This window comes from Panulirus ornatus, chromosome 2 (genome assembly GCF_036320965.1).
Source record: "Panulirus ornatus isolate Po-2019 chromosome 2, ASM3632096v1, whole genome shotgun sequence".
Classification (NCBI taxonomy): domain Eukaryota; kingdom Metazoa; phylum Arthropoda; class Malacostraca; order Decapoda; family Palinuridae; genus Panulirus; species Panulirus ornatus.
Window position 1 is genome coordinate 5802384 of NC_092225.1, and position 13507 is coordinate 5815890.

The 13507-nt window shown below is 42.6% G+C and overlaps 1 protein-coding gene across 1 annotated transcript in view; it reads left to right on the forward strand.

The window, feature by feature from the left end:
- The first annotated feature begins 11367 nt into the window (after positions 1-11367).
- The window catches only part of LOC139753280 (adenine phosphoribosyltransferase-like), a 116347-nt gene continuing 114207 nt past the window's right edge, over positions 11368-13507 (forward strand). Inside the window, exon 1 of the mRNA XM_071669556.1 lies at positions 11368-11441. Within this exon, the coding sequence (XP_071525657.1) occupies positions 11368-11441 (74 nt within the window). The remainder of the gene's footprint in view (positions 11442-13507) is intronic.

Here is a 13507-nt window from a genome sequence, read left to right on the forward strand (position 1 = left end):
TGACAACATTTTACGGTGAAAGTTTTGATATATTTCAAACGAATACAAATGTTTTTGATAGTGAAAGAGAACACTAACCCATGAATTAGTGTGTTGAGAGTAAAAAGACGTAGAGATTTTTCAAAGAAGAAAACCTGTAAACTTTTGTTAGCGAAGGAGGTTGCAGGTAGTGTCATCGTGAATCTGACGCGAAACATATATCAAGTGCGTGCTTAAATGTATCTCTGGTACTGATCTCAACTACTACTGAAACTGGTAAATCATTCCATTTGTTAACAATACCTTTGAAAGAAAGGTACTTCGTCTCATTTGAGATAAAACGTTTGCCCACGAGTTTAGATCCTGTACTATGAGTGAAATTAGTCGAATCTGTCCTTAACTCGATAGAATGAGGTTGTCGAATCCTTTTTTGATTAACTCACCTCAACCTATTTTCCAGGCTACTTCAACTCATTTTGTAATATCTCTAGATTTAGATTCCAAAGCATTATCAGTGATTTCAAGAATTTTGTTCGGCCTCTTTACTGCTTCTGTGCGCTGCTTACTTGGCTTTAGGTCACCGGAGATTACACCTAAGTCCTCTTTCTTACTCATATTTTGTAGCTCAATAGAATTCAATCTTTAACTTTCATTTTTATATCTACTACCAATATATAAATCTTTGCACTCAACAATATTATCGTTCAATTGCCACCAGTAAAACCAGACCATCGGTTGTCTACGTGAGTTTGAAACTACAGACGTTTAGTTTCTGTCGTAGATTTATTTCCCATCTTAGTATCATCCTCCAGTTTGGATATCTTACTATGTAGCCCGTTATCAACATCATTGATATGCATGACAAATCTGCTATTCATTCTTCGATTGAAACTGTTACGTTACGTTTTGTCTTTGAGAAGACTTTTATTACTCATGAGAATCGTATTTGTTTGCTTTTGCAGCCATGTTGCCCGCTTTCGGAGGTCAGCTGAGTTTGTGAGGTGGTTGTTTAGCCTACTTCATTCGTGCTGGACGATCTCCCCCATCCTCCTAAGTGTATGAAGTTGGTGCTCAGTTTATTTCACTTGTCTCACTCCATCTTGGAAGGTCCTATCCCTTCCTCGCGTGAGGCGGGTTCTCTGGCCACTTCACTCATCCCGCAAGTGCCCCTTCTCAGCAACTGAAGTTGATGCTCAGTCCACCTTTCTCGTCTCAGAAATCCCCAATCCCACAAACACACAGTATCAATAAACGTTTCTAAATCCTCTGAACGAAGCATTAAACCCTATGGAGGCGCAAGGATATTCAAAGAAGCTTTCCGTTTTTTTCGTTTCTCCTTCCTCTCTGAAGTTTCGATCCTGTCCTCGGAACAAAGCCGATGAGTTCGGACTCGCAGCAAGAAGTGCGTTTCCCCCAACACGCTTATAGCAGGTTTAGTGACGGAAAATATTGTCTTTTTCACACAAACTTTCCCAAAGTTGTTGGAAGCCATTGTGCTGATCCGACTTAACGGAGACAAGGGCTAAGTCGCACCAAACTTGGGCCTCCAGCCAACATCTCCGCTATTCTTTCATCCGCCGGATTTGTACATATACAATGTTCCTTTCATAAAAGATGGAGCTTCCTTGTTATCATGATTGCTTATTTAGGATTTTTCTTCACATTTTTATAAAAACACTTGAGGTTTCCATCAGAATGTTTGATTTAAGTCCATAGTTGTTTGTCTTAAGTGACTTATTACATTGGAAGTATAGTCTTCGTAATTTCCAGGATATGTAATGTTTTGAGTGTAGATAAATTAACGTCTCCATTCATAGTCAAGTTTCACACCTTTTCGTGCTTTGCTTTTGACTTTCCTTGCCTCGCCTGTACCATTCGTCTCATCCGTGGCGTTTCTTATATCTTTTGACATTTGTCTTTTTTATAACTCTGTTACTGCATGTGACGCGGATTCTCTCGCTTGTGATAGTTTTTCTTGCCTTTAAGGGTATTTGGTTTGACTTACGAAGATTGTTTTCTTTCCTTGTGACGCTATTTTGTCTTGCCAGTGTTGATGATCATCTTGACTGTGACGTTGTCTACTTGCTCTTGCCGCCTTTTACCTCACCTGTGATGCTGCTCTCGGTTACGACGCACTTTACGTTGCTTGTGACATTGTTTGTTTTCTTAGTAAAGCTGCTTATCTTGCCTCTGAGCTGTTTGCATTTCATGTAACGTTGCTGTCTAATTATCAAATCATGTTGTTTGTCTTGTTCATGACTGTTTGCCTTGAGTTTGATGCTGTTTTCCTGCTTGTAACGCTATTTGTGTCCCATGTAACTCTGTTTTTCCTCTCTACAACGATGACACTATGATGTTTTTTTTTCGCCTAATCTTCGTTTTTTTACATTATGTTACTTTTCTTGCTGTGACAATGTTTTTCTTGGCTGACGCAGTTCGTCTTGCATATACTGAAGTTTGTTTCCTCTCAAAAGTGGTTTTTGTCACCTGTGACGTTGTTTGTTTCGTCTGTTTGTCTTGTTTTCGAGGCTCTTTGTCTTACGAGAGAGACTCAGGTAATGTTTACTACGCTCTTTGTCTTGCCTGTAACGTTCTTTGTCTTGCGTGCTACATTCTTTCTCTTGCCTGTTACGTTATTTGTCTTCCATGTGAGCATCTATGTCTTGCCAGTCACTCTCATTGTTTTTCCTGTGACGCTCTGTGTCTCACTTATCACTGTCTATGTGACGCCGTTTTTTTCGCCTATGATGCTGTTTGCTTTATGTGTGATGTTATTTTTTAGCATACCTGAGACGCTACTCTTACTGGCTATAACGCTACTTATCTTACTTGTAATACTGTTTATCTTCGTTGTGACGAAGTTTCTCTTGCCTTTGAAAATATTTACTAAGTCTCTGCATTGTTTGTCTTACCTTTAACAACGTTGATCTTGCTTTTGATGCCTTTTTGTGATGCTGTTTGTCTTGCTTTTGACTTTGTTTTTCTTGCTTCAGCCATGCCCATTATGCTGTCTATCTTACTTGTAATGCTGCTTTTGGCTCTCCTTGTCTTGCCTGTGACGATTCATGCCTTGTTCTGTACATTGTAATACTGTCTTGCCTGTAATACTGTTCGTCTCGCTTGTAGTAATAATCGTTTTGCTTTTAACCCTCTTTTTTTTCGCCTGTGACTGTGTTTGTTCTGCCTTTGATATGGTATGTTATACCTGCGACTCCGTCTTGCGTAAAACGTTGTTTGAACTGACAGTCAAATTTGCCTGTTTTTTTTCAACAGTGATCGACATGGCACGAACAAACATGCCCCAGTCAAAGCCATCTCGGGTGAAAGAAAAGTAAAAAGAAACTAGAAATTAATCAAGGCTCCATAAGTATTAGCTGACCTGACTCTTAAAGGACGAAAGGTTGCACAAAGAGAAAAAACAAAAACAACGAGAGCTTCACAGCTTAGCTGCTCGGGGATGAAGGAGGTATCATAACAGTTAATTCCAGTGGCTAGTCTTCCAACAGCAACGCTGGAAAGCAGCAGTCAAATGCGTTCCCCGGGTCCAAACCTTAGGGGTGGGTACACATGCCGGCAGCTCACGAGAATAACAGCCAAATTATACTTGTAGAATGGAGACAGAACAGCAACATTGCTGTTTACAGAAGAGAGGCGATTTCGAGAGAATTAATGAAACGGAAGGTTTTTTTATTTCACTTTACATTAAAGAGAAGCACAGGATGAGCCATTTCTAGATGTGTTAGTAGTATTCGATGCTCGGTCGAATAAAATCCCTGTGGGTATGACTTAACTACCCAAGAACTGTAGTTGCGGTATCCATACAACGCTCCAAGCATTACGGAAACAAATTTTATGAAGCTGATTATGTAAGGTTTCCATGATAGAATTGAAGATATGGTTGTGGTCACCATGCTCATTTTAGCACAAGGTTGAATTGTGGTGTTTTGAAATTGAACGGTAAAAGAAATTATTCTTACATAGAGATATAGGGAAAACTTGCACTTTGCATTATCAGATCTGGAAAGGTTACTGCATATCTTCTCTGTAATGCTTCATAGGTGCATAATGAGGAAGAAAAAAGAGCATTACGAGAAATAAAACAAGTATGAGAGAGAGGAAGAAAGGGGAAGTGACTTAGATAATGTAAAATGCAGTCATCAGTATAAGAGTGAATGGAGTTAGAGGTAGAAAAGAGAAGTTTATTTATTAAGAAGAAAGAGAGTAGGTGAAAGGACTTCCCTGAGGAACACCATTTTTGTTAAGACAGGAGGAGGATATCGCTCAATCCGCGACTTCTGCAATGGAACTGCCAGAAAAGAAACTATGTATTGGAGAAAAGAAAGAGACCAAGAAACCAAATGGGAATCTAGGAAGCAAAAAAGAGAGAGAGAGAGAGAGAGAGAGAGAGAGAGAGAGAGAGAGAGAGAGAGAGAGAGAGAGAGAGAGAGAGAGAGAGGAGAGAGAGATGAGAGAGAGAGAGAGAGAGAGAGAGAGAGGGGGGGGGGGGATATTCATAAGAGATGGGAGGTAGAACTATATGTTGAGCACAACGCGAGACATACCGACTAGAGAAGGAACTCCCATCTCAAGCAGTCAGTAGAGATGTTATGCAGGGATAACCGATGCGCCCTTCCGAGTGCTGAGGTTGTCGTGCCGAGGGGAGGACAGATGATGGGCGTACCCAATTATAAGTAACAGAAATAAGATTGTGGTCAGAAGACTCGACGGGTACAGTAATGATGTAGGAATAGTGCGAGGATTCAGAGGTAAAAACGAGGCAAAATGCTGTGGAAGAGTGATCGTGTTGGTCAGGAACTCGGACTGGGTCATTAATTAATTGCTCCAAATCGTTAAAGTGGGAAAAAGAGAGAGATCTCGATCCCGCCAGGATCGTACCAGTTAGAGCCTTATCAGTTTACAATTCCTGTGTACATTGAAATCATTTATGTAAAGGCTCTCAGCGGGTGGATGAGAAGAGATCAGAGGTTTGTGGCGAACACTTGTAGGAAAAGGGGGGGGAGGGGGGGGTGGATATAAAGGAACAAAAAAACAAGCAGATAGAGAGTGGAGGGAACTGGTCCAAACGGTATCAAAGTTAGGAGACTCAAGATCCTTTAATGGAAGTAATAAGTATTTTTGTACCACAGTAGGCACAAACTCCACCCTTGGAGCAGAAAGGATGATAGAGATTGCAGTTGGAGTTCTGACAGTGCAAAGGAAAAGTAGTCGTGTACCCATGGGTTTCAGAGAGAAGAAAAAGCTCTCAAGAGGAAGTAAAACGGTAGTGTTCAACAGAGGGAATGTTGGATATAAGACAGCGAATGTTGCAGAAATGGATAGAAAAAGAGATAAGTCTACTGTAACTGTGGAAGTAGAGTGGACCCCCCCCCCTCCCGTAATGGCAGTAATCTGAGCCCCGGGATCTAGCCATTTCCTCTCGACCGGTGGTGCCACTCTTTCTATAATACTGTGTCTTAGACAGTAATGGGTCACAGGCTACTTAATCAGGATCTAACCCATCCTGTCATTGTAAGAACGTGTTTCTAAGAAAAATGTTAGAAAACCCGCTTGCGGCAGTCAATATGTTTTGATACAGGTTGTCTCCCATTAGGGGGTGCTGGAGAAGTATGAGAAACGTTTTCATTCCTATTATTCTATTTTTGCAGCCACAACCCCGGTATTCGAATATATGGGCTCAACCCTGGGTGGCCTGTGAATGTGTTACAGTTAGGAACGCTAACTGCAACATCACGGAAGATTCACTCTGTCTCGCCTGCAACGTTGTCTTCTGTTTGAAGCCGGTGAGTCTTTTGCTCCGTTCATTGTCTTGGCTATGACACTGTTAGATTGAGCATGACTCTGATGTTGTCTCTCCTAACTGCGACGCTGTTTGTCTCGCTTGTGAAGCTCTTTATATTGCATTTGACGCTCCGTCCTTCTCCTATGATGGTGTTTGTCCTGTCTTTCATGACCTTTGTCTTGAATAACAAACCTTGTATTGCCTGTGACACTATTTATGTTATCCCTAACTTTTCTCGTAACTATGATGGTATTTGTCTTGCTAGTGATGTTATTCACCTTGCCTTTGACGTTGCTTGTCTTGCCTATGACGTTTTTTATCTTGTCTTTGATGCTATTTATGTTACCAATGACGCTGTTTGTCTAGCCTGGAACGTTGATTTTCTCGTATGTGAACATATTATTCTGTCAGTAACGTTTCTTGTCCCTCCTGCGATGGTGTTTGTTTCACTTGTGACATTCTTCTATTTGCCTAAAATGCCGATTGTCCTTATGTGAGCAGTTTATTTTGTCTCTGACAATGCTTACCTTGCCTGTGAGGCTCGTTATCTTGCTTATAACGGAAGTTAATTTTTCATAACAATGGTTATCTTGCCTCTGACACTGCTTATCTTGCTTCTGACGTTGCTTATCTTGTCTCTGAATGGATGCTTATCTCGCTTGTGGGGCTGTTTATCTTGCCTGTGATGCTACTTATGCTGCCTCAGACGTTGGTTATCTTACGCTTCTTATCTCGCCTCCAAAGTTGGCTATCTTGCATCCAAACATGGTTATTCAGCCTCTAACGTTGCTTATCTTATCTGTGAAGCTACATATCTTACATATGAGAATGCTTATCTTGCTTAATGTAGCTCTTGTTATCTTGCCGACGCTCGTTATCTTGCCTTTGAAAATGGGTATTTTGCCTCTGACGCTGCTTATGTCTTTTGCAAAACTGGTTATCTTGCCTGTGAAGATGGATGTTTTGTCTTTCGCGTTCATAATTTTGCTTCTAACCTGGTTATCTTACTTGTGACACTGGTTATCTTACCTTGACACTTTTTCGTCCCTGTGACTCTATCTTTCTCACGTATGATGGAATGTGTCTTGTTTGTGATACTCCCAAGGTTATGGCGGTGTTTGTCTAGTTTGTGATGGTGTTTGTCTTGCCGGTGACTTTTTTCTCGTTTGTGACATTTGCTTTTTCTCATGTGATGTGGTTTGTCATCCTTGTGAAAATTGTCTTCTATGCAAGGCTGCTTCTCTTGTTTATGGCAATGTCCATCTCGCTTGTGACACTGTTTTTTTGTGTTGAGTTTAACTTTCCTCTCAATGTTTTTTGCCTTACAGGTGAAGTTGTTTCTAGCCTATGACATCCGTCGTGCATTTGGCGTTGTCTGACATTCCTATGACTTTGCCTTGCTAGTGACGCTGTTTGTCTTACCTACGATCCTGTTTGTCTTGCCTGTGATGTTGTTTGTTTTATCTATGACGTTGTTTAGCTTGCTTGTGACGATGATAGTCCCGCTTGCCGTTATCTTGTCTGTACCATAGTTTATCTTGTCTGCGACGCCGTTTGTCAAGCCCGCAATGCTGTTGCAACCTAAGGCGTTATTTATGGTGCCTGTGAAGTATTTTTTCTTATATATGACTGTTTTCGTGTTCATGATACATGTGTTTGTCTTCCTATAACGCTGTTTATTTTGCCTGTGATTCTGTTTCTTTTGTACATGGCTGTTTGTGTTGCTTGTGACTATTTGTTTTGCATGTTACGCTCTTTGTCTTGTTGTGACGCTGTCTTGCCCATGACGTTGCTTGTTTCTCCAGTAACACAGTTGATCTTGCCTGTGACGTTTTTGTCTTGATTTTGACGCTATACATCTTGCCTGTAACGTCTTTTGTCGTATTTGTGACGCACATTTTCTTGCTTTTGGCTCTTTATGTTTCGTCTGTAAAACTGTTTGTTACTTTTTTTATTTTTTCTATCTCGCTTGTGACATTTCTTCACCTGTAATGTTATTTTCTTGCTTCTGACGTTGTATTTTTACCTCAGACGCTCGATATTTTACATAGAGCGCTGTGTGTCTTGCTTGTGATGTTTGTCTTGCCTACAACGCTGTTTCTCACCAATAACATTATTTGTCATTCCTGCAACGTTATCTATCTTGTCTTTGGCGTTATTTTCTTACGTGTAACGCCATCAGTCTTTCTTGTTATGCTGTTTGTCTTGCTTGTAACGCTGTGTATCTCACCTGTGACACTGCTTGTCTCGTTTGCGGCTGTCTAGCTGTGATACAGATTCTCTTGTCAATAACGCAGGTTATTGTGTCTGTGGCGTTGTTTGTGTGTGGCTGATTTCATTTGTCTGATTTGTGCCAATATCCCCAGCAAGTTTAATGTGCACTTGATGCTCAACCTGTGAGCGGTAGCGCAAAAGGATTACAGAGGTCACAAAGGGTCATAGTCAGACCTTAGTGGCTTCATATTACATAGGATGTTACAATTCATAGTAGGTGCATTACATAGCTTCATTTGGTAAGTTTTACTGAATAAATGGAAAGAGCGGATAGAAACTTCAAATTTCTTGCAGGATTTATTTATATCTATTCCTAGAAGACTATTCTTTCACATTCTCAAAAATTGTTGTAGTTTTAATCCAAATCTTTGACCACAAATCTTACAATATACGTGGTTTAAATCAGATTGGCCCAAGCGCCAATAGTACTTATAGCCTAGCCTTAGTCTAGCAGTTACATTATTTTGTAATCTGCTATCTTATTACTTTTTCCATAGACATGTTTTACTTTACACATTTCACTGTGATGGATTAATGTTTCTACTTGTGCTTATCTGAATTCGTCTTCGTGCTTCAAAGCGGTCTGTTAGTTCCTTTTTAATTACGTTTTGAGGCTTCTAATCAACAACGCAATGCTGTTTTCAACATCACATTTACTAAGAACGAGTTTGGCTAATGCATCAGCTTTATCATGTTCACAGAGGCCTATATGAGAGGGAATCCATGACAATTTGATTTTCTGAATCCCTTGAATATCTGCCTCTGGCTTTAGAGACCAGCATGCTACATTCTGATATTAGGGTGCACATGGTGATGACAGGAAGGCTAATGTGTTCAAATATATTGATGTACTCTGTGAGAAAGTACACGAGCCAAGTGAAAAATTTACTAAGTAGGAAAACACATAATGCTCTTGAAACATGAAAAGGTAAACAAGGATGTATCACCGACAGATGCTTCACACAGAGATGGTGGTAGGACGATGAATGACGCAGAAGGCGATAAGCTGTTAAAGAAAGCAGTTCCCAAACTCCGTCATGGTGTGATGCTGTGTTGTGTTCGTCCTACTTGTAACGCAATTTGCCTTGTTTGTAACACTGTTTGGCTTGGCAGCGATACTGTGTCTCGTCTGTAACGCTGTTTGTCCCGCATGTGATCCCGTTTGTCTTCCCTGTGACGATGTTTTCTAACTGGTAACACTGTTTGTCTCAGCAGTTACTCTCTTTACTTCGTCTATGACGCTGTTTTTCTCGTGTGTGATGTACCATGTTCCACTTGTGACGCTGCGTACCTTGACAATGACACAATTTGTCTCGCCTGTAAAGCAGTTTTTTCACATGTGATGTTGTTATATTTGCCTCGCATGCGGTGCTGTTAGTCTTAGTTCTGGAAAGGTCTGTCGTGCTGGTAACACTGTTATCTAGTAACACTAATCCCATCTCAGACGCTGTTTGCCTTTCTCTTTACACTATTTGTCTCGTCTGTGACGCTACTTGTCTCGGGTGTGACGCTACTTGTCTCGGGTGTGACGCTACTTGTCTCGGGTGTGACGCTACTTGTCTCGAGTGTGACGCTACTTGGCTGTGACGCTGTCTGTCCTACGGGTGGGGAACTTGGTTCTTCATCTTAGTCTCGCTTGCTGGTGGCTGCCCAGCTGAAGGCCGTGATATAACTTTAGTAATTACTAGTTGATACCTAGGGTGGCTAAGGAAGAATAGGGTGTGAGGTAGGGGTGGAGAGAGGAAGTGTAGGAGGAAGACGTGGATGAAAGGGAGAAGGAAGGTAATGGGTGGATGTAGGTAGAAGGAGACGGAAGATGACGTGGAGGGTAGGTAGAAAGAAGAGGGAAGAAAATAAGTGGAAGTGGAGGATGTGGATAGGTAGGGTAATAAGTGGATGTGGAGAGTGTGGATAGGTAAGTTAATATGTGGACGTGAAGATCTGATATAGGTAAGGTAATTACAGGACGTGGAGAGAGTGGGGACAGGGAAAGTAATTACTGGACGTGGAAAGTGTGGAAAGTTGAGGTAATAAGCGGACGTAGAGAGAGTGACTGGAGAAAGATTAAAAAAAAAAAAAAAGGCATGGATGGGTGAGTATGTGGGGGAAACCTAATGTTTTTGGCTGATCTTTAAGCTGAGAAAAATGCTGGGAAAAATGTGACATGCATAAATGTGGCGTACCAAAGCCAGTACGCCCTGGAGAATCAGTAGAATTGGAAAAGCCAGTATACCTGGGGAAGCCAGTACCTAAGAAGCTAGTCAGCCGGTATATTTTGTAAAGCCAGGTACATGGAAAACCAGAATATCTGGGAAGCCAGTATACCTGGGAAGCTAGTATGCCATGGGAAGCCATTTTTACTTGGGAAGCCAATATACATGGGAAGTTGGTATACCTGAATAAGCCAGCATACATGTGGAAGCCGTTACACCTGGGAAAGCCAGGATACCTGAGGAAGCCAGCATACCTCTGGAACCTAGCATACTTGGGTAAGCCAGCATAACTGTAGAAGCCATGACACCGAGGAAAGCCAATATACCTGGGAAACCAGTATGCCCGTGGTAGCCAGTATACTTGTGGAAGCCAGGATACCAGTGGGATCCAGGATACCTCAGGAAATCAGTATACCTGTTGAAGCCAGGATACCTGGGATGCTGGGATACCTGTGGGAACCAGTATACCTAGGATGCCAGTATACCTGGGGTGCCGGTTTACATGGGGAAGACAGTATACCTTTGGAAGCCAGTGTATCTGGTGAAGACAGCATACTAGGGAAAGCCAGGATACGTGGGGAAACCAGTAAAGTTGGGAGGCCAGTATATCTCGGAGGCCAGTATACCTGAGAATCCAGTATGCCTAAGGAATCCATTATCCTTGTGGAAGCCAGGATACTTGGGGAAGACTGTATACCTGTGGAAGACAGGGAACCTGGGGAAGCCAGCATACCTGGGATAGCCAAGATACCTGTGGACGCCTGTATATTTGTGGAAGCCAGTATACTTGGGAAACCAGCATTCCTTGAGAAGTCAGCATACCTGGGAAGCCAGTATACTTGGGAAACCAGTATTCCCTGAGAAATCAGTATACATGGGAAGCTAGTATAACCAGGGGAAACCAATATACCTGGGAAGCCAGTATCCCTGTGGAAGACAAGATACTTGGGGAAGCAAGTGCACCTGAAGAAGCCAGTATACCTTGGAAGCCAGGATACCTGAGAAGACCTGTATACCTGGGAAAGCCAGGATACAAGGAGGAGACAGTACACCTGGAGAAGCCATGTGGAATCTAGGATGCCTATGTAGGCAGGTATACCCATGGAGGCCAAGATACCTATGGAAGCCAGGATACTTGGAGAACCTTGTATACATGCTGAAGCCAGGATATCTGTGTAGGCAAGTATACCTATGGAAGCCAGGATACGTAGGAAAATCAGTGCACATGTTGAAGCCAGTATACATATGGAAGCCAGGATACGTGGGAAAGCCGGTATACATGCGGAAGCCACTAGTATACCTGGGGAAGCTTGTATTGCTGAGAATCCGGTATAACTAGGAAAACCAGTATATCTAAGAAGCCAGAAATTATGTGGAACCAAGATTCCTAAGGAAGCCAGGATACATATGGAAAGCAAGATCCTATGGAAGCCAGTATAAACTTGGAAACTAGGATATCCAGGGAGGCCAGTATGCATATGGAAGCCAGTACATCTGGGGAAGCCAGTATACCTGGGACGCCAGAGTACCTATAGTAGCCAGGATACACAGGGAGGCCAGTACACCTGTGGAAGCCAGGATACCTTGGGAAGCCAATAGATATGGAAACCAGCATAACTGTGGAAGCCATTATAGCTGGCGAAGCCAGTATCTTGGAACCATATGAGAACTGCCTTGTGTCCCCTTTAGGAGAGTCAGGACAAGCCCTTCAGTTGCTGGTGTTGTCTGAATAAAAAGAGAGAGAGGAGAGGAGGAGAGGGGAGAGAGAGAGAGGAGAGGAGAGAGGAGAGAGAGATGGGGGGAGAGAGAGAGAGAGAGAGAGAGAGAGAGAGAGAGAGAGAGAGAGAGAGGGAGAGAGGAGAGGAGGAGAGAGAGAGAGAGAGAGAGAGAGAGAGAGAGAGAGAGAGAGAGAGAGAGAGAGAGAGAGAGGAGAGAGAAGAGAGAGAGAGGAGAGAGAGAGAGAGAGAGAGAGAGAGAGAGAGGAGAGAGAGAGAGGAGAGAGAGAGAGAGAGTGAGAGAGAGAGAGAGAGGAGAGAGAGGAAGAGAGAGAGAGAGAGAGAGAGAGAGAGAGAGATGAGAGAGAGAGATGAGAGAGAGAGAGAGAGAGAGAGAGAGAGATGAAGAGAGAGAGAGAGAGAGAGAGAGAGAGAGAGAGAGAGAGAGAGAGAGAGAGAGAGAGAGAGAGAGAGGAGGAGAGAGAGAGATGAGAGGAAGAGAGAGAGTGGAGAGAGAGAGAGGAGAGGAGAGATAGGAAGGTGAGAGTGTGGGTGGGTTAGTGACCGTGTGTTGTGTGTGTGTGTGTGTGTGGTTGTATGTGTGTGTGTTGTGTGTGTGTGTTGGATGTGGTTGGTGTGTGTGTGTGTGGTGTGTTGTGTGTGTGACAGAAGGAGAGAGGTGACGACACAGAACAAAATAGAAATAGATATTCAGAGAAAATGAAGTGTTGGCTGAAAGTGCTTGCCAGGTAGGAAGCAGGCAGTATGTGCACTTTGCCGCTGTCGCTAAGTGATAACATTAACGTCACCTTTGTGAGTTCGGGCGGGGCTGAGTGGCGGACCTTGTAAAGCGTCACTCAGATTTGTTAAATACTCTTCCTCATTATTCTGTGGCTGCTGTAAATCCGCCTCTCCCTCCCTGCTAGTTGCTTATGGCTAAGAGTCGCACACCCATCATCAAGACCCGTTAAAGCACCCTGCTGGAGCGTGAATTACAATGTGCATTAGTTATTATTCAAGCTCTTAAGTATCTGATGAAGAGGCACTTATGTCCATAGTCTGGGATATAAGTGTAATGCAACACAACGAGAAAGTTGTGACGGATAAGGCAACATGTGTAGAGTTCGTATGATTGGCCTTCCAAGAGTAGAATGCCAATAAATTACGCATCATATCTACAAATGACTCAGAGGTCAAGGGGCATCGTAATACTGAATAAGCAATGATGAAGGGCTAACACCAACTACTGTGCCAGTGCTTAGGCTAAACACAGGTCTAGCCGGTCACTTAGTCAATATTATGCGTCGCCCTTAAACTTTTCCTTACCCGGACTTACCCGAGGGAGGCCTCTTCTGCTCACGAGAGCTAGTGTTGCTCACCAAGGAAAGTTTTCATCGTCTTTAATCTACATATATGATGGCTAGGGATCCTATAAAAGCTGGATTGACACCAAGATATAGTAAGGAACATAACTGACTATGTTATTTGGGATTTTCGTATGTACCAGAAGATAATGTATGATGCAC